This window comes from Heterocephalus glaber, unplaced genomic scaffold (genome assembly GCF_053883595.1).
Source record: "Heterocephalus glaber isolate CG9 unplaced genomic scaffold, H.glaber_assembly_v1.0 deba00000937, whole genome shotgun sequence".
Classification (NCBI taxonomy): Eukaryota; Metazoa; Chordata; class Mammalia; order Rodentia; family Bathyergidae; genus Heterocephalus; species Heterocephalus glaber.
Genome location: NW_028258173.1, coordinates 136285 through 156915, shown reverse-complemented (window position 1 = coordinate 156915; position 20631 = coordinate 136285). Strand labels below are relative to the sequence as shown.

Sequence of the window (20631 nt, the reverse complement as noted above, 5' to 3'; positions counted from 1 at the left end):
GATGAGTAGGCTGGGACCACCTGAACAGTTCTAGGTGACTGCAGACCTGCTGCATGTAGAGGCGGACTGGCCAGACTTCACATTTGACCTCTGTCATCCGATGGCCTCCCCACACTCTACTCTGCTGTCTGTGTTCATTTCTCCCTGCGTCTTGCTCTTTGGCTGATGTCCTCAGCTTCTGCAGGACCTGCCACCCACTGTGAGCATCCTGCAGGTTCCTTTGGGCTGGGCCGTGTTCTTGGCCCTCTAAGACAGCTCTTGTGCTCAGCTGTTCCTTCACTGCAACTTTTCCTGGCCAGAGGAAGGACCTGGCCCCCAGCTTTGCCAGCTGCCTCGAGGGGGCTGAGTGTGGGCTTCGAGCCTCGCAGGCTCAGATAGACTCTGGCAGGTGTGTGGCTTTGGGGTGCCCGAGGCGGCTTAGCAGGAGAGATGCCAGTGCCCGGCCCCACCAGGCAAGGATGGCTTAGCACTGCGTCGCTGGTCTCACAGTCCCAGCACAGTGTGCATCCCACTGGCCATGCCTAGGGTCCACGAGACCTTCCAGCTGTCACCTCCAGGACAAATTCATTTTCTGATATGGTTGGGCCCCTCCTAAAGCTGCCTCCGTCCCTGTGGGGCGGTGTCTCAAGGGACTTCCAGTGACTGGCCAGTTGGGTCACTGCAGCTCCCCACCCTGGGGGCTGTGGTCCACTCATGGCCAGCAAGAGGGTGAGGAGCCACCAAGCCCAAGGTCGATGTAGCAGCTGGTGCAAACAACAGTGCCGATCGAGAGGGATAACAATACCACGAGAGCTGAGCCGCCTTGGAACCCCAAGGCCACACACCTGCCAGAGTCTGTCTGGCTCCAATCCGGGTCTGCGAGACTTGAAGCCTGCACTTAGCCCCCTCGAGGCAGCCTCTCAGCCCCAGCCACGCTGGCAGCAGCTGTCTCCCTCCCACTCTCCTCTGACACCAAAACCTGCCAGCACTTTAGGCTGGGGTGGGGGAAGGTGGGGACTCTGCCGGGTCACTGGGTTGTGGCGGGCTTGGCCTCCTGGGATGTGTCACGTCGTAATTACATGAGGCACACTGCAGTTGCCAAACACTAAATTAGAAGCGTTGGCTCTCAGAGCATCATCTGACCAAAGTCACGATAATTATGTCCCTATGAGAAGGTCAGCAGTGACCTGGGGGGAGGCTGGAGACCGGATGAGTCGGAGGGTGAGGGCATGCATGTTCATGGGCATTCTCGAGTGAATGCTGAGGGCCAGAGCAGGGCCCAGGCCTGGCCTCGTGCTGAGAGAAAACCCTGGCTGTGTTTGGGGGAAAGTGGACGTTGTTCTTTGAGCTTCCAGTTTCTGGGGAGATGGAGACCTCCAGGAGGTGGCTTCAGGGGATGGCCACTTCAGATGCAGTAGCCAAAGGTTCACACACAGAAGCTCAAAACTACGGGCGTCCAATCTGCTGGGCTGCATCTGTGGCCCCCAGGACTCCATCCTGGGCACGGCGGGGAGCTCACTGTGCTGCCTCCACTGAGGGAGAGGTTTCTGTCCTCAGCTCCCACCTGAGGTGCAGCGGCTGTGACTCCAGCAACCCTACATCACCTGGAAAGAGATGTGAGGGATTCACAAACACCCCCACACCCCTGGCCACTGTGAACAGCCTGAGCCTCAGGGCCTGTGTGGACCGCAGTATTCAGAAAGGCTGAGAGAAGCCTCCAGTCCACAGCCCACCCCCCAGAGTCTCCCCAGTGTCGGAGGGGTCCCAGGAGTGTGCGAGTGTCCAATTTATGCACACACAGCTGAGCTGCAGATGTCACCCTGGCCCCTGGACATGGGAGGCCTCAGGCCTGGTGGGGTACCAAGCTTTCCGAGAGCTTATCAGGGGCAGGTGTCCAGGAGGCAGGTGCATGGGTGAGGAAGAAGCGCAGGCTCAGGCTGCCCTGGTCCACTCAGCCTGGACCCCTATGCCTTGGCCACCTGGCTCCAGGACAAGGGACTTACACTGCCCTCTGCTCTGCAACCTGAGGGGGGACCGAGCACCTTTACCCACGGGCCACACTGAGGGTGTGGCAGGGCTGCTGTCACCCGAGCCCACCGTCAAGCAGGACAGTAATGGCCCAGCCCTTCCTTAGCTGCCATCACCCAGAGTAAGGAGGTGGCATGTGGGCCCCCGATACTCCCAGACTCCCCAATACAGGGTGATTCTGGAGGGTTCCGGACTCCTGCTGTGCAGCTCAGCTCAGCTGGTATCCCGTGCATGCAGAGTATGCCCCAAACCTTTGCAGACACTGTGGGTAGCACCGAGGAGTTGGCTCTTCTTGCTGCAGGGGTAGGAGGGATGCTGCTGAGCTCCTCCTGGGTTTAGCCTGTGAGAGGCTCCCTTGGAGGGAGCCCTGTCCTGGAACAGTGCAGACTGAGCCCTTTCCTAGAAGAAGCTCTAGGGGTGTCCTCCCACCGGGGGTGACCATGGCCCTGTTGGATCAATGAGACAGCCTGGGAACCAGTTCTGCTGCCATGCCCACACCCCATGCAGGCCCACGGGTGAGGAAGAGTGGAATCTGGGAATCCCGAAGTGCCTGTGTCCCGGAAGGCAGGGAAAGGTTTCTTCCCGATGTTCTATGGCACTCTTCCAAGAACCCTGCCAGACAAATATCCAGTCTTACCATAGATTTTAAACTAGTAGACTTTTTTTTAGGTTTACAGGAAAATCAAGCACATAGTAGAGAGAATTCCCTCAGACATCCTTTCCCCCGGCCCGTTAACATCTTGCCTGTACGTGTCTCATGATCAGTGGACCAAGGTGGATACATTATAAAGGCCAAAGCCTACATTCCAGCTGTGTTAGTGGGTTCTGACAAGTGCACAGGGCCTCTATCCCCATGCGTCAGGCAGGTCCTCTGTGCACAGGGTCCCAGCAGCCTGGACAGTCCTGCAACAACTAGGGGTCAGGTCACTGCAGGTCCTTAACACTCAGTGCCTGCACTGGACCCTGTCTCCTTCCACAGAGCGATGGTATGGAGTCTGGCAAGTCTTCCAGGGTGGATGGGGCCTGGTGGGTGGTGTGCAAATGGCTTATTCAGCCCTGCAGAGCCCTGGGCAGGAGGTGCTGCTGGCACAGAAAGTGGCTGCAGTTTGCAGATGTGCCACTGGCAGCTCCTTCCCAGGCAAGCTGGTGGCTTCACTTCTGGTCTCCTCTCAGCACTTCTGCATCTCGGTACCTGCAGTGATGGGATGGGGCTGAGCTCCAAGGTGGTTTGGCAGCCTCCAGGCACTGAGCGCACAGGTGCGTCACTTTGAGTCTGGGCTCATCACTTGGTGTGCTGGGCAGGGCTCTGTTCTAGGTCTTGGGTTGGGTAGGCCGCCCTGCTACTCTGCAGTTCCAGACCCTTGAACCGGCTCCCCAGACCCCTCATCCTGTGCCAGCTCTCCTGAGGGCTGCAGCTGCCTGTGCCAGCTGCTACCCGTACATGAACTCACAATTCATGCCTCTCCCGGCCCCAGTACAGTCACCACCTGAAAACCTGGGCTTCCAGGCCTCTCATCACAGAAAGGTGCACATTACAAATCCACCCCCCTGCGCCACACCCCGGGGGCTGCTGGCTGCCAGCTGCTCCAGCCTGCCAGTTCCCCTGGCATAAGGCTCTGACCCAGGAAGATGCTCTTTCCAGCCCCACTGGAGGCCGGGCTGGTAGTGGCCAGGTGGCCACCTGGCACTGGGAGATGTTGGAACAACTCTAGTCCCCAGTTGCCTGCTGCTAGAAACAGTCTCGCAGCAATTCTGCCCCGAGGGGTGGGCAGTGACAGTGTCTAGGAACAGCCTGGGTTGTCAACCTGGAGTGGGGGGTTACTGCTGAAATCTAGAATAGGGGCCGAGATGCTGCTAAAATCCCACCGTGTGCAGGACGGCCCACTGCAAATAACCATCCAGCCCTAAACCTCATCTTTGGGACTGGGGAGGCAGCGCTAAACCGGTCGGAGTGGGACGCGGGCTGCCGGTGGCCACAGGTCCCCTGGGGCCGCGGCCTCAGAGACAGAATGCCCAAGCCTTTCTGCCCAGCCAGTGTGCTCTGCGACGATGTCCAGCTCGAGGGGGGCCTCCCTGCCCGCCCGTGGGCTGCGGGCCTCCACAGAATCAGCACCTGCACCAAGCGCGGAGTGACAGGGCCTCAGCTCCCGGGCTAGGTGTGGTCACATGGGGGCCTGGCCGCGCACCCCGCCGCAGCCCACAGCCACCCCGGTCGTGGGTCCGCGGAGGGTCTCCACCCTCGAGTATCCTCGGCGACCCTCCCCAGTCCTGCGAGGGGCAGCGCCCGCCTGTCCACCACGGGCTGCACTCCCCCAGCTCCGCGCTCGCCGGAGAAGCTGCCCACGCGGCGCCCGAGGCGGGGTTCGCTCTCCTGCTTGGGGCGGGGACAGGGAGGCCGGGCGGGGCGGGCACAAGGAGGCGGGACGGGGCGTGGCGGCCCGCGGGCCCGACCCCCAGTTGAGCCGGGACCGCAGGCCCGGGAGTCGCCTGCTCAGTCTCCGGCGGCAGCGGCGGCGGTAGCGGCGGGCGCGCATCTCCGCGCGCGGCTCCAGCGGCTCCAGCGGCTCCAGCGGCGCCGGCGGCTCCGGCGGGCCGGGATGGGCGGGCGGCCGCGCGGGGGGCGCGCGACGTGACCCGGCTGCACTGGGACCCCCCCCCCCCCGCCGGCCGCGCCGGGTCCAGGGTCTGCGGTGGGCGCGGATGCGGGCCGGCGGCCGACCCCTCCGGAGCATGCGGGTCGCGGAGCGGGTGGCCGGGGGGCGCGCGGGGCAGCCGGGGCCGACGCTCCTCGCCCCGGGCGCGGCCCCGCGGCCGCCGCCGCTGCTGCTGCTCCTGGCCGTACTGCTGGGCTGCGCGAGTGCGCAGTACTCCAGTGACCTGTGCAGCTGGAAGGGGAGGTGAGTCCGCGGCGCGATCCCGGCCCGGTGCCTCCGCCCCGCCCGGCCGCGGAACAAAAGAGCCCGCGTCCGGGTCCCGCGGGTGCCCTGGGCGTCCGGCCCGCGTACCTCGGCGTTGGCGCGGGCTCCTGGCTCCGGGCCGCGCGCGGTCCCTGTCCGGGGCGGCGGACACCTGCGCGCCGGCAAGCGCCCCCCCCCTCCCCGTGAAGGTCAGGCCGCCCTTGGCCGCCGCGCCCGCGGGTCCCGCGACCCCTCCCCCGCGCTGGCAGCTCAGCACTTTTTTCTTTAGCTGAAGTGCCACACGCAGAAAGGGGCGCGAGTCTCAGGTCGCCAGTGTGAGCGGGCGGGGTGCCGGGGAGTCGGGCGCCGAGCGCGCGGGTTCCGCTCTTCGCGGGCCGTTTTGTGCCTCGGACCTTGCCGCTTCGGCGTCTGTGGAGTGTGCTGCGCGGACGCGCTGAGGCTGCCCGCAGGCCCTGCTAGAGGACCCCATGAGGGGGCGCCCACCGCACCCCAGGCTGGTTTGATGGGCGGACTGGAGCCCTAACGACCCAGGCCGGGGCGGGGCAGCGCTGTCACGGGTGGTTTTGGTGCAGCCAGTTTTCCGAGAAGGGTGGGGGTGAGCCCGAAGGAGTTCTGCGTCAGCTGGGCATTGCTGGTCATCTTGGACTCACAGCACCCAGTTCTGAGAAACCACAGTGACCACATCCCCCCCCCCCCCCGGGCTCCTGCCAAGGGGTGCGGGGTGGATGGAAAGAGGGAGCCTGGCTCCTGAGGTCTGGGCACTGCCCACCTCTCTGCGCAGAACCCCCCCTGCCTTTGAGGAGGGCAAGCTGATTGGGGCCGAGGCGGATGGAGCTCTGGGGGAGGTTTGTCCTCGGGAATGCTGGCGCCGGCACAGAGCTGGCCTGCAGCCCCTGACGCTGACGCCTCTGCTGGGGCTGCCCTCTCCCCTGCCACAGTAATTATGCTGGCTGCTCCCTACTCTGCTGGTGAATCAGCACTCAGCCCAAGGCCTTGGGGTGTCCTGCTCAGCAGATCAAAAACAAACGCAGTCCCTGTCCTGTGAGCCTGAGTTTCTAGGGAAGTCGCCCACCTTTCCAGGTTTCAGAGGGCTGTGCCTGTAAGGACCCCTTCCCCAAAGCTCAGGGGCAGCCTAGTGCCTCTCACCCCGTGTGCAGTGGCGGAGGTCTCCCCAGGGTGCCTGCACATCCTCCTGTCTGCCTGGAGGAGCAGGGATGCCCCTGTGCTCCTCCAGGTGACTGTCCAGGGCCCTCTCCCACAGTCAGAGTGGGCTGGGCGGAGGGCAGCAGGCAGCTGACCGGGCTCTGGGAGCTTGGGTGTGAGCTGCAGCACAGAGAAGGTTCTTTGCCTTGGAGTCTGGCCCCACGGAGCAGTACAGCTCTACCCCAGCTGACTCACTGTCGGGGGCTGCTTTGTTGCTAACTCCACAGCTTTATGATTTTACAAGCTGCTCTAAACACAGCCCTGGGTGGAGGGAGCCGAGATATGCCAGATTCCGATCCTGATAGGAAGGGAGTAGCTCTCTGACCCTGGCCACTCACATTTGAAGCACTAATGCTTGGAGGTGTTTCCAAGCAATCACGCTGGAGATTTTGCAATGCCTCTCCCTGTGGAAGGGCAGGACCAGCGCCCCATCTTTATGAGCTAGGGCCATAAAGATGGACCCTGAACTTTCCCACTGCCGTGAACCAGGTGCACGCAGTCACACCTGCACTGTCTCTTACGAGGCAGGAAATGAGGCAAAACTTGTCAGCAGAGCCTTGGGGGTCACCCTTGAGCCGAAGCTCCTCCTGACTTCGGTAAACCAGAGACCATCATGTCCTGGTGGCTCTGGGCTCGCCTGGCTGTGAGTGTGAGTGGCATGTGAGCTGGCCCCATGCTGGTGCTGTTACCATCCTCATACCAACCCAGGATTCACCCTCCCTTCCGTGGAAGCACGCAGGCTTGTCCACCTGGGCAGTGATCATTACTGACTTTTTTAAAAAAGCGTTAATTTGGTTTAATTAATCTGTGATCCAATCAGCCTTTCAGTTCTATGAAGTAGACTAGAACCACAGCTCTTTGCATCCTGTAGCTTCGCCATAGCAATGCTTGTTAGTGCGTCATCTGCATCTTGTGAAGATGGTAAACTGTGATTAGTGGTAATCAGTAGAGATATGTTCTCATTTCCAGTTTTAGAAACTTTGCATAAATAGGTATGTTTTCAGGTTTGCTGTGGTGCTGGATATTGGAGGTGAGAGATTTGGGTACCGCTGTTCTGGAGGAACCAGTACACCCCAGGCTTTGACTTCACCGAAGACCTGTGAGTCCCAGGCTGAGGCCCTTGGTTTTCCCTTTCTCAGTGGTTGTCTTAACGGGGGTCTCGCACCTCACGTGGTATAGATTTTAACATGAATGCTCCTGTGCCAAGTGCCTGGTTGGATTTCTGTTGACCTTGATGTTCTAGGACCTGAGACGTTCAGCCACTGGTCCTGGGCAGGGTGTGGGCTCTTCTCTGGGCTGCCGAGGACATAAACAGGCTCCTTGTTTCTCAGAGGTCCACCTGAGTTTTGCTTCCTTTTGGAGGACACACGTGATTGCAGCTGGGGGCTGTGATGGTGGCTTCCTCTGCCTGGGGACCAGGGTCGGATGCCGACACCTAGCTCGAGGTGTGGGTAGGGAGAGGGCTGCCCCATTCCCCTCCCTGACAGGTGACTGCAGTGCTGTCAGACACGTGCGAGCCTCTGGTGTGGGTTCCTACCCTCCAGGCCTTCCAGGGGGGAAGTGAAAGCTCAGACTGGATGGTTGATACTGGAGAGAGAGGGTTGAGGATTGTGCCTGTTGGACGAGTGTCAGGTGCTCCTCGATGGGAAGGGGACAGGGCAGTCAGGTTTTGGATGTCGAGGGACACAGCTGATTACAGGCATGTTTGGCAGCCACTCACCCTTTAGTTTAATTTTCACCCAGCACTGTAATTATGCCCGTCCTGCCTAGGTATCAGGTGAGCTTGTGTGAGTTTTACTGCCTGTAATTTGTAAGTTTGTTCTGCGTGTGCGGCCCTGCCAACATCTGCGGCCAGGCTGGCTGGGGCTGGCTGCTTGTGACCCAGGGCCTTGTGGGGGTGGGGAGCAGGTCAAGGGGGTTCGTCCTCTGTGCTTCCCTCTGATGTGGTCTGCGGGGTGACTGAGCAGCCAGCCTGCAGCCAGCCTGATCTCAGGAGTGAGGTTTTGGGGCCCGGAACGTGAGTCACCGGCAATGAATGTGAACCATATGGTATACATTTTCTCCTCTGCAGAAAGTTTCTGGTAACTCACTCAGGCCGGGGCTCTGGTTGTTTATAGTGTTGCTTATTTCACATAAAAATCCGAAGAATGTGAGTGAACCTGAGATCTGATCAGAACCAAATTTCATGTAATAAAACACTTACCCAAAGTCACTAGTTTGCTTCCAGGCCCGCTGTGGTTATGACGTAACTGTTAGCGACAGGTTGGCATTTACATTAAAGTTTGAGCAGCAGAAACTTTTAATGTCTTTGGTGGTTTCCATTGTTTGAAAACAACTGTCTTTCTCAGGACCTGGCTCACCAGGAGTGAGCAAAGTATGAATAAACACATGCTGTGCATTTTTTCCTATTCAGAGCTTAGGAGGAGTGAGATCACCTTCTTACTTCAGGGTTCCCTTTGGCCCTTGTCCCTTGGCTGTGCCTCCCACCCCAGGGAGGATGCATCCTTCGTTCTTGTAGGGATCTTGCTTTAATGAGATTTGAATTGATTCTGAAGAATGCAGTCGGTACTGCAGGGATTTCAGGCTTGTAAATGAATGAAGAAACAAAACAAAAGGGTCAAATCATCACCTTAAGGGAGATTCAAATATTATGCCTAACTCACCACTGGGTGAGTTGGGTGTGAAGACTGTCCTCACCCGCTGCTGACAGTCCCAGCTTCCCAGGTGGGGCTCTGGGGCCTGTTGGTGTTTGTCCTACCTGGTTGCACCTGCAGTGCTCCTGTGCCCGGGGCCAGTGCCCATCCACATCTGTGGGCTCCTCACGTCCTGGGCCTCCTGGTTCAGTGTCCCGTGGAGCTTCCTTCGGGTTTGGAAACACCCAGCCCTCCTTTGGTTCTGACCGTTCCCAGAGCCTCCAGTCTCCCTGTTGGGAATGTGCTGAGACTCGAGTATTGAAGCAGGGGTCCAGGGTGTGGGGAGGCTTGCTGCGAGGATCTGTGGGCAGGAGGTGACCGTCACCGGGCCCCCCCAAGTAGGACCCCCCTTCGAGGGGGGCTGTGGGTGCCTGGGGCAGGCATTGCATGAGCACTCAGGCCGTTGCAGTGGAATCGGGCTCGTGGGCCTGCGGGTGTTGGGAGCCTGGGCTCTGGGCTCCGGCCAACCCTGTACCCTCTCCGCAGCGGGCTGACGCACGAGGCACACAGGAAGGAAGTGGAGCAGGTGTACCTGCGCTGCTCGGCCGGCTCTGTAGAGTGGATGTACCCGACTGGGGCTCTCATCGTGAACCTGCGGCCCAACACCTTCTCGCCTTCCCGACACCTGACTGTGTGCATCAAGCCCTTCAGGGACTCCTCGGGGGCGAATATTTATTTGGAAAAAACTGGAGAACTGAAACTGCTGGTGCGGGATGGAGACAGTGACCCTGGCCGGGTGCAGTGCTTTAGCCTGGAGCAGGGCGGCCTGTTCGTAGAGGCAACACCCCAGCAGGACATCAGCAGGAGGGCCACCGGCTTCCAGTACGAGCTGATGAGTGGGCGCCGGGCGCTGGACCTGCACGTGCTGACCGGTAGGTGGCCGGGGGTGGTGTGGGGCCACTGAGCTGTGGCTGCAGGGCCACTGTCTGGGGCACAGACCTCTCTGGGGCTCTCCTGCCCCTCCCCTGCTTGTCTGTGGCTTGGACGAGGCCTCTCTGCCATGCCACACTCGCCTGGGAATTTGGGGGGTAGATTGCAGCTTGAAGCTAGACCGCCTTTGAATTGTAGCCCTTTGCACCTACACCCCTTCAGGTAGACCCTGCAGTTGGCCTGTGGGCCCCATTAGGTCCTGGTGTGTCTGACCTGGCAGAACAGCTTGTCCTCAGGAAGTGTGCGTGGGACAGCACAGCCTCTTCCAAGGTGGCCCAGGGTCCTGGTCCCTGCAGATTGGATCATAATTCAAGTGAGAGGGGCCTTTATCCTTCAGACTGTCCCATGAACCGGCCTGAGTGTTTGGGGGTAGAGCTGAGGTGGATTCATCCCCTGAGCAGCAGAAGGCAGTGATGTCCCAGAACTTGGGGCTAAGCCCAGTTCTGGGGGTATCTTTTGGGTGAACATTCTCAGGAGAAGGTCACTTGGGGCCTCTTCGGAAGGTAGGCTGGCCTGGCTCTGCAGGACAGGGGCAGAGACCTTCGGGAGGAGGGTCCTGTGTGGAGAGGAGACCCGAGGTGAGCCAGGAAGTGGCCATGAGCAGGGCAGTGGCAGTTGGCCAGCTGGGGTTGCAGGAGGGGAGGAGCCCTTCCTAGGGACAGAGAGGTAGCCTCTGACCCAGCCGGTCCTCTTCTCAGAGTCTGATGATGTAGGAGCCCAGGTGAGGTTCTGGACAGAAGATCCCTTGAGGGTACATGGGCTGGGCAAGGCCTTTGACAGGCTAGGTGTCAGGGGCTTGGCTTTGGGTTTTCTTTACTCTATTTTTTGAGAGGAGCAAGTGCTTCCCTGCGTGGCAGGAGGCAGCAGAAGTGTCCCATGTCACCGTTGACAGTGTTGATCTCTAGAAAGCTCTGTGCTGTAAGCAAGCAGGGTCTGAGTGTTTGGGATACCTGGGCCAGTGGTCAAGGTGGATGGAGAGGTAGGGGAGGGATGCACCTGCCCTGAGGGCCTGGACATGAGCTCACAATGAAAACCACGATGGAGCATCCAAATAGCACTTTCAGTCCGACCGTAGTGATAGTCTTTCACCTGGAGGCAGAAAGCGCCAGGGCAGATGGAGAGACTTGAGAAGCACCCTTGTTCCACCACCACGTGCTGTCTGTGGCCTGGGCTTTGGTTCTCAGAGGCTGTGGGTGGGTCTGGCTTCACTCTGCATGCTGTGCGCTCACACCTATACAGCCAGGTGCCCTGAAAATCCAGGTGCTGCTTGTGAACTGGGAAGAATAACAGCGCCCCCAGTTCTGCCACTGCCCCCTGACCCTTTGTGCTCCTGCTTCCAGGCCAGGGCAGTGAGGCCTGTGGGGTCAGTTGAGCTGCCCAAGGCTTCTGTGGGGTCATGGAGGTGGTGGCCCTGGCATCTGTGCATCTCCAGGGCTGTGGGCCAGGCAGATGTCACACTGGTTCCATACCCAGGACTTTGATACACCTTGGAGGAAGTGCTTGGGTTCCCTTGTTATTCCACAGCGCACCTGACCTGGCCCTGTGCCTTGAGGCTACAGGAGTTCTAAGCACCTTGCAAGATGGTAGAGGCTCATCGGCAGCAGCACAGTCATGCAGGGACCATTAAACCTTGGGGTAGGACAGAGCCTTAGATGTGTTGGGGCTCTGGGAGCCCCCCCCCCCGAAACAGGCACAGATGCCTGTTCCCCACAGGGAGTGGCACCTGCAGGCCCCTTCCTAAAGGCCTTAGGCAGCAGAGATCGGGGAGGCTCAACTCCTTTCCCTAGGGTGTTAGGCTTTGATCAGGGAACTGGGGCTGCTAAGCCTTTAATGCCTGTGGAATGGGTACGTAATGTGGAATGTTGGTGCTCGCCATCTGGCAGCAGCCACATTGTCCTCCCCAGGGCAGCCGCTCCTGAGCTCTCTCTGGCCAGCACCAGGGTCTCCCTTGTCTCCTGTTCTGGCAGGAGTCCCAGCAATGCAGGCTGAGTGTGCACTGTGGCTTGAATGGTCATGCCAAGAGGTGAGCCGACAGGTTCTAGGCTGTGCCAACACAAGTGAACAGGTGCTGTGGGCTGAAGCCTGTCAGGCACATGTGCACGCTTGAGCCTGGCTCCCCTCGGAGCCAGGCCAGGAGGAGACCTGCCACGTTGGACAGTTCTGCATGACAGCAAGGTGCTGAGTCCATGTGTATGGCATAGTCGGCTTCCCAGACCTACAGGTAGTTGAGAAGACCAGAGCAGAGGGGCAGGCCGATCCTCTAGTGGTAAAGGCAGGAGCCAGGTGGGAGGTGACCCTGGCTCAGGGGATGGGGATTTGGTTGCCACCCAGTAGGATGCACTGTCCCATCCCTGCTGCTGGAGGGCCTTGCCTGGGCACTTGAGCAGTGCACACTCTGCCTGTTCCCTGAGAAATCTGGCGGGACACAAACGCATCCAGTGGCACACATCAGACTCTGGATGGATGTCTGGGACAAGGGGCGGGGGGGGTGGGGGCTGTCTGGCCTGTGGCCAGGCCCAGCCACCAGGGAAGCGGTTATGACCAGTGGGCAGGGGCCATTGTGGGTCAGCAGGGATGGGGACCCTGTTTGGCTGCAGGGAACAGGCACAGCCAAGGCGGGCCCACAGATTCTACTCTGTTCTTCTGTTCTCAGCGTGACATGTCAGGTCCTCACGGCACAGCCCCCTGTGTGTTCTGGGCTTGGGGCTGGAGCTCCACGTGGGACCCCCTCATCAGATATCCAGGGAGGGTGCAGCAGCATTTCAGACACGTGGCGCAGGGAGAGGAGAGGATGCTGCCAGCTCCTGACTTTCCGCCCCATCCCCTTAGAACCTGCTCTGCTAGCTGAGCCAGAGCAACCAGCCCAGTTTGCTAGGCTGTGTGGGCCCAGCTGCAAGTCCCCTTGCAAGCCTCTGAGTTTGGGGGTGGTCTTGATGGGTGTGAGGGTCGGCACTGAAGCCTAGAACTGGAAAAGAAGCCAAGTTGCTTCCCAGAAGCAGGGCTTGGTTTTTTTCCCAGAACTTCCCATCTCTCCTGTGGCTTAGCTTGGGCTGCTGCAATGTCCTGGGATTTTCGTTTGTCTTCACCATCTCCCAGCTTTGGGGAGCAAGAGTGCGGCCTGGGAGAGGGAGGGCAGGTGAGGCAGCCTCGAAGGGGTCCTTGGGCCTTGGTGCTCCCCAGCTGGTGTGACCTCCTCGGCCTCCTGCTCCTCCTCCTCCTCCTCCTGCTCCTCCTGCTCCTCCTGCTCCTCCTCCTGCTCCTCCTCCTGCTCCTCCTGCTCCTCCTCCTCCTCCTCCTGCTCCTCCTGCTCCTCCTGCTGCTCCTCCTCCTCCTCCTCCACCTGCTCCTGCTCCTCCTCCTCCTCCTGCTCCTCCTGCTCCTCCTGCTCCTCCTCCTGCTCCTCCTCCTCCTCCTGCTCCTCCTCCTCCTCCTGCTCCTCCTCCTCCTCCTCCTGCTCCTCCTGCTCCTGCTCCTCCTGCTCTTCCTGCTCCTCCTCCTGCTCCTCCTCCTCCTCCTCCTCCATCTCCGCTCCCACCCTTGTCCCCTGCTATGTCGAGGCCCCTGCAGGCAGTGCAAGGCCGCAGGAGTTGCCCCTTTGGAACTTGTGTGTGTCACCCTGGCTGCTCTGCCTGTTCCTCCTGTGCTGTGTGCCAGGTGGGCTGGCGTCTGTGGTCTCCGACTCCTCCGTGTCCACTTCTCCCTGCTCCCCTCGACTTGCTGCCACCCCCCCCCCCCACTGGCACCTGGCCTCCCCAGCAGCCCCTCTCAGGCCGTGTGCTCTCTCCTCACTCAGTTAGTTCTGTGCACTTTGCTGAGTGATTCCAAAGTGTCTGCACAGGGCCCTGGGAAACATGATGCCATGTGTGCATGACCAGCACATTCCACAGCCCCAAGGAGCCCGACTCTGATTAATGATTGTTTCCAGATTGCCATCCTTGGAGTCCACACTGAATTTTCCCTGAAGGTGACCTACGCCCTTTGAAGCTTGGGACTGAGGACGGACGGACCCCTCCAGGGTGGCGCTTTGTCAGCTCAGCTGTTGATAGCGTGGGCTTGGGCTTGCAGAGGCCCCGGGGTCTCTGGCTTTTGGGCTGGGTGGGCCTGAGCCAGGGTGAGCTCCAGGGAGAGGACGTCTCCACTGTCCTGCAGAGGTCCAGGGCATGTGGCTCCGGGAGGGGAAGCCTGAGGGTGTGGGTGCTGCAGACCCCCGCCCGGGGTCTGGTCATGGTGAGCGGCACAGAGCGCATGATCTCAGCTGTCCCCGGTAGCTCTGGGGACCCCCACCCTCTTGCTTGAGCACTGTGTGGCTTGCAGGCTTCCTGCCCAGCGGCTCGCAGGTCAGCTGTGGTCGCTGTGGGTTGACTGCTCACCCATGCTGTTGCCACGGCACGGGGGACCTGGGACTCAGGGCTCCAACCCCGTGGCACCGAGTGGGCTCCAGCCAGGGCGGAAGGTCCCCTGCGTCTCATGTCCTGAATAAAGATGCCACCCAAAATGCGAGCAGCCCATGCCCATGGCGCTCCTGACCCTGTCGCTCTCGGCCTCACACAGTGGCCTCTGACTATTGTGTACGTCTGTGTGGTACCCAGCATGGTGCACAGCTGGCTATAGAGGCTGAACACAGCTGGGCTGGAGACCCCTCGACGACAGAGTCAGGGCTGGGGTCAGGTAACCCCTCACGTGGAGGGATGCAGTGCGGGTAAGCATCCCAGGAAGGAGAGGAGCTCCTGCCATCCGGGAACGGGGTGGGCAGCAGAGAGGCTCTGCCGGTCAGCGGAAAGCTACAGAACTGGAGCTGGGGGCAGTGCGATCCTCTGATGGGCTGACTGACAGAGGAGCCAACAGGTTCTTCCTGTTCTGTGGCTTCTTCTTTTCTGATAGCTGAATAGAAGCAGAGGTGCTGGCAGGTGGTGGGTGGGACTTGAGTCAACAAGTGCTCAGCCTGGGTGGTGGGAGGCATCTGCCGGAGGCCAGAGCTCTTAGAACCTGTGCCTGCCCAGAAGGGCTGCAGACCCTGGGGCGCGGTCTCCAGTCTGCATTGATGCTGTGTGCAGGCTGAGGCCTGTGTACTTGGACCCTCTCTGAGCTCCCGCTGCAAATGCTTAGCCCATGGCTGTGGGCAAGGTGCTGACACGTGTGCCGCCCCAGCACTCAGATGGGGTCTGTGCAGCTGCCAGGCAGGTGACAGCTCCGCCTCACTCAGCTCAGGGGTGGTGAGGGTGGCTGGATGGACACGCAGATGGCCGTAGCCTCTTCCAGAGCACCTGAGGTAAGGGCTGCCCCGAGCCTTTCCAGACCTGAACAGCGAGGGGAAACTTGTCTCCCTGAGCTTTCACACCTCCACATTTCTATGGAGTTAGGAGAATTGGCCCAAACCCCGAAACTCACAGCCGGTGAGGCAGAGGCTCTCGCTGTAGGGTAAGAGCAAGTGGTGCAACTGCGCTTTCCCGTATTCAGTGGGATGCGGTGAGCCATGGTCTGTAGGGAAGCCACCAGTCTGGAGTTTCCGTTTCACATCTGGGGAAATGGGGCGAAGGGCAGGCGAAGGCTGTCCCGGGAGAAGTGTGTTGTGCAAGTCTGGTTTGGCCAGCAAGGGACTCGTTCTGAACAGACTTGGCACCCTGGGTTCTGGGGGAGCCAGGCCCCCAGGGTCCAGGAGCCTCACAGCGGGCTCTGAGCAGAGGTTAGTGGGAAAGGCGTCTGAGGTGTGCACCTCATGAGGCCCAGGGTTCGGGAGCTGGCGAGAGGGCTGAGGTAATGGCCTCGACCAGAGGCCTGGAACCCACGGCTGGCGGACACAGCCCCGCGAGAGTCTTGGCCTTGCCTGTCTTCCTAGGGAGTGCCTGAGGCCTGGTGGGATAGGACCCTCCTCTTGGGTTGTGGCTGCAGATGGGTCTTCGGAAGGGGCCTCTCCGTCCTGTGGGAGAGGCCTCCTTTTGGTGGAGCTGCCGACATCAGCGAGGTGGTCCAGCTTTTGGGGTGTGGGCGAATTTGTCGGGCAGTGTGAGGGATGTACCATCTCAATATAGCTTGGGGTTGGTTCACGTAAGCGATTTTCAAGTGAGTGGAGTTGTTGGCACAACTTTAGTAACAAGGCAAGTGGGGGCGAGTGTGCAGCTGCCTCTGCCTGTGGTCTTGGTTGGGGGTGATTGCGGCACTGTGAGCTCTTTCGTTCCTGGTGGGGCGAGGGACCTGGCACGGTTAGGGTTGGTGGCCTGTCTCCCGCTCTGCTGGGTGCGCCTGGTGTGTGCCCCGACACTGTGGAGGTGGTGGTAGCCACGGGCTTTGAGCACAGCTTTGCGTGACTGAGTCAAGTGCCGCTTGCGTGTCGGGCTGGGGGTGGTCTGTGGCTCACTACCCTCTACAGCTGGGTGGGCACAGTCCGGGACCCGCCTCTGTCCGGGCTGTGTGCTAATCCTGTTCTCCCCTCCTCAGCCCCCTGCCGCCCTTGCAGCAGTACTGAGGTCCTCCTTGCCGTCTGCACCAGCGACTTCGGTGAGTGAGTGCTCCATGGCTCCTGCTTTGTGGGGAGGGAGAGCCTTCCAGAGCGGGCATTAGACTTCCTTGTGGGGGAAGGAACTGAGATGTGCACGTGGCCTTCCCCGGGCCACAGGAAAAGGTGCTGTGTGCACATCTGTGCAAACCAACATACAAACATGCAGATGTACACATGCGTCCACATCTACACACACTTGGGGCAGGGTGCGCACACACATGCACACAGAGCTGGGGTTGATATTCTGGTGACTGTCCAGTGTGTTCCTGAGCAGCTGGCCCCTGGTGCTCTGACGGTCCTGCGGTGCCCAGCAGCTCTCTTGGAAGTGCTCTGTGAATGCGTTCCGTGGACAGCCTGGACTGTCCCTGTGCTGGCCCTCACCTCAGAGATCCTTCCATCCCTCTCCCAGGTCCCCTGCTGTCTGGCATTTCGAAGCCCTGGCGAGCTCAGGGACATGGAACACAGACTGCCCTGCCTGGTGTGCATAGACCTCGGGGGAAGACGTGGGTTGAAGTGGGTGCTCACCTGCCTGCTGCCATGGTGGTGCCCACGCTAGACCAGGGCCCAGCTAGTGCTGCAGCTCTGAGTCCCTGCAGAGGACTCAGATACAGCTCTGAGGACTGCTTGATGGGTCCCGGAGTGGGCTCTAAGCGCTGCAGGGGTCTGCAGGTGTGGCCTTGTTGGAGCCTCTAACACCAGCCCTCCCCTCCCCTGTCCTCATGTTGCTATCTGAGCTGCACTGTTGCCTCGTGCGGCACAGAGCGCATAGCATCTTATGATTCGCCTGCTTCTTTTCTCTTTTTTTTCCCATTAAGTTTATTGGTACATGTTAGGTATAAAATACAGTTACATTCATCATTGGGATCTTGTACCTTTACATGAGTATCTTGGTTCTTATTTTTTCCCCTTCCCCTGCTCTCCCTTCACCCCCTCTACCCTTCCCTATTTGCAAAGACTTTGTTTCCATTTTTTCCTTTTCTCGTATTTTTTCTTTTCCCTTTTTTCCTTTCCCCTACCCCTCCACTTCCCCTGCTCCTTTAGACCTTTACTTCCTATTACACAATATCAATTATACATTTTTAAAATTAAAATATCAAGACCTAGGAGACATTACCACAGATTTCACAGAATTTAAAAGGATATAGAAAGCATATTACAAAAATCTGTTTTGAAATAAATTTGACAACCTCTAAGAAATGCCTTGGAAGACAAATTAATGAAACTAACTCTGGAGGAAATATAAAATTTGAATAGCACCTATTAAAGAAAGGATATTCCTAGCTTGAAAACCTACCTATATGACAACAGCAACGCCTGCTTATTTTCTTGTTCTCACCTGGACAGCTGGGGCTGTGCACGGGGTGGCAGGTGCTATGTGCCTTTCTTGGACCGGCAGTGCTGAGTGGACCCAACTGACTCTGTATTTCTTTCTTCTGCAGTTGTCCGAGGCTCCATCCAGGATGTCACCCATGTGCCAGAACACCAGGAGTCTGTCATCCACCTGTGGGTGAGCAGGCTCTACCGGCAGAAAAGCAGGGTCTTCCAGCTGGCTCCCGAGGGGAGTGGACACTGGCAGGGCCATGTCACAACGCTGCTGGAGTGTGGTGTGCGGCCGGGGCATGGGGACTTCCTCTTCACCGGCCATATGCACTTCGGGAAGGCGCAGCTTGGCTGTGCCCCTCGCTTCAGTGACTTCCAAAGGATGTACAGGGACGCAGAGGAGAGGGGGCTGAACCCTTGTGAGATTGGCACCGAGTGAGCGGCAGGGGCCTGGGTGCTGCCCACCTTCTGAGGAGCTCCTGCTGGCCCTAGTGGTGGAGGGCTGGGGCCGGGGCTGTAGGCCAGGTGCTGTTCTGGCCTGGCTGCCAGCTGTGGAGGTACGTGCTGCTCCAGCCCCACGAGGTCCTAGCCACGCAGGCCCTGACTGATTGGAAATGCTGTAAAATGCAAACTAAGTTATTATTTTTTTTGTAAAAAAGAATGTCCATAGGAAATGCTCCTGTGTCTGAAGATGCCTGCGTGTGCCGTTCAGTACTGTGTTTTAAAATCACCCTAAGCCACTGCACTGGCCTGGGTGTTGGTGAGGGGCCGGGTGTGGGTGTGCACAGCGTCAGTGAAGCCCGCACACCGTTCAGAGCTGTTGTTCCTGTGACTGGAATTTACGGGGCCAAATGTGTACGTCTCCTTTTGTTGTTGTCCTGTTTTGTTTTCGCTTTTTGAAGAACAAGCTCTGGTGCCGTGGGCTTCCCAGGCTGCAGACCATGTCTGCTGCAGGGAATAAAGACCAGATCTGACCCACAGTGGTGTCTCTCAGCTCGGTTGGCTGGGTGTCCAGCCAGGCCTTTTCTTCCTGGGCCTGGGGGCCCTTGCTGGACGCGTCCGGAGGACACTGCCTGGCCTCGACACACTCCCTGCCCTGTTCCCCGCCGGTCACTGTTCCCGTCAGCCCTGCCCAGATTCTTTCTGTTAGCTCTGATCTTGCTCTTCGGCCTCAGTGTCCCCCGAATGCCTGAGCCCACAGCAAGTCTGTGGTCTGGGCCAGGGCCAGTGCCCCGTGACCTCCAGGGATGTTAGGTGTTTGTGGCTATCATGACAAGTTGCCACACTCTGAGGGGCTTGAACAGCAGATATTAGTTCGCTCACAGATCGGAAACCAGAATCCAAAATCAGTGTGTGGCAGGGCCGTGCGTCCCCTGATGGCTCCAGGGCAGGGTCCTCTTTTGTCTGTCCAGCTTCTGGTGGCTCTAGGTGTCCTGGCTTGTGACTGAACACTCCAATCACTGTCTCCACGTCCCCAGGGCTTCTCCCCTGTGTGGACCCTGTTCATGTCTCTCTCTTATAAGGACACAGTCACTGGGTCAGGACCTACTCTAATGACCTTGTCCCAACTTCTTTAGATTGGCAGAGACCCCATTTCCAACTGAGGTCACATCCAAAGGTTATAGACAGACCTGAAATGCGCAGGGGGCCATTCACCGAGGGTGGGGGATCCTAGGTGGCAGGTAAGCAGACCACACTTGTGTGCTCATTTGTGAACCAGGTGGCTCATCCCACCCAGAGACCGAGTCCATCCAGGGATGAGAGCGAGGCAGGTGTAGCCACCGAGTGCCATGCGGCCTCACACTGGGCACACTGGGCGGTCTTGGGAGGCACTGGCATCAATCGGTTCAGGTCCGTGCCGGCTCAAGTGTGTATCCGCTCAGGCGTGCACGAGGTCAGATGTATGCCAGCTCAGATTGTGCCAGCCCAGGTCTGCCGCCTCCCACAGGTTACAACAAGAAGCAGGTGCCAGTGGGCAAGAGCGTAAGGCAGCAGGGCTTGAGACGAGCCTGGCCCCGTTTGGCTGGTAACTGTGGCACTGTGTCAGCAGGACAGGTCCCAGCCCAGAGGGGCCAGGCCGGAGCCAGAGGAAGTCGAAGCCGTCCTGGTTCCTGCTTCCAGGTGGCTCCAGTGGTGTCCGGGAGGAAGCTGTGGAGCGGGAAATGCAGGTTTGGCAGCCTGCTGTCCTTACGGGAGGTTAGGGTACGCTGGGAGACTGATGGATGTGTTTCCATTAGACTAATGACTAGTGTCTGATGGATGGCAGAGCCTCCCTGGGAAGCCGGGGAAGAAGTACCCTCCTTCTCGAGGCCAGGCTGGGGTTGGCCAAGGGGTCCAGGAGGCCACAGAGTGCCGACCCAACAGGTCGGTAAAGATGGGCATTTTCCGTGGCCTTGGCTCCTGGAGTCAGGGAGGAGCCAGGGAGTCCTCGTGTCCGCTGCTGCCCACCACTTCCTCTCCACTTTATCCAACAACAGCCACCATCCTCCACCCAAGTCCTCCTGGAGAAGCCACCGAGGGAGGGACCCGGGGAGCCACCCCTGCACGGAGGGTCTCCAGGGGTCCTGTGCTGCAGCGGCCTCTGCCTCGCCATCTGCTCGCCTCCACGGTGCCGGTGCCGCATGAAGCTCACACAGCCCCGTGACCAGGCGGAGGGTGGGGACCATCTCTCCCCCAGCCAGGCTGCAGATGCCTCCGCCCCCCCCAGCTCCCCTGGCCGTCTGCACTGTCCCCTGCACTGAGTCTGTGCTGTTCTGTAGGAAACAGCAGAGGCTGTCATGCTTCTTTTACTTCCTCGTCCCCACTGCTGCTTGGGGAGCCAAGCCTCACTTGCTGTCTGTCTGGCTCAGCTGTGTCCCTCGTGAGGTCCTAGAGGGTGTGCACCTGGCCCAGGCCTGAGGCTTCTCGGGGGTGCGGGACTCCTTACTACGATCCTGGGGCAGAGGAGCCCAGCTCGAGCCGCTTGATCCTGGGGAAAGTCATTTGGCTCCGTCCTCCCCACTGGACCCCGGGGCAGCCTCCCCTCTCCTCCCCATGACCCCTCTGGGCCCATGTGTGTCAGAGA

At 59.5% G+C, this 20631-nt stretch overlaps 1 protein-coding gene across 2 annotated transcripts; it reads left to right on the top strand.

Moving 5' to 3' along the window:
* The first annotated feature begins 4689 nt into the window (after window positions 1-4689).
* Metrnl (meteorin like, glial cell differentiation regulator) lies at window positions 4690-18547 on the top strand. 2 transcript variants are annotated; one of them, XM_087208229.1, is made up of 5 exons: window positions 4776-4904; window positions 7133-7227; window positions 9308-9693; window positions 16187-16246; window positions 17687-18547. In XM_087208229.1, the coding sequence occupies exons 3-5, from the start codon at window positions 9384-9386 to the stop codon at window positions 18004-18006; spliced, it is 690 nt and encodes a 229-aa protein (XP_087064355.1). In that variant the 5' UTR covers window positions 4776-4904; window positions 7133-7227; window positions 9308-9383; the 3' UTR covers window positions 18007-18547. The 2 variants fall into 2 exon arrangements, with proteins under 2 accessions (XP_004861115.2, XP_087064355.1); XM_004861058.3 differs by lacking the exon at window positions 7133-7227 and having other exon boundaries at window positions 4690-4904.
* Window positions 18548-20631: the final 2084 nt, after the last annotated feature.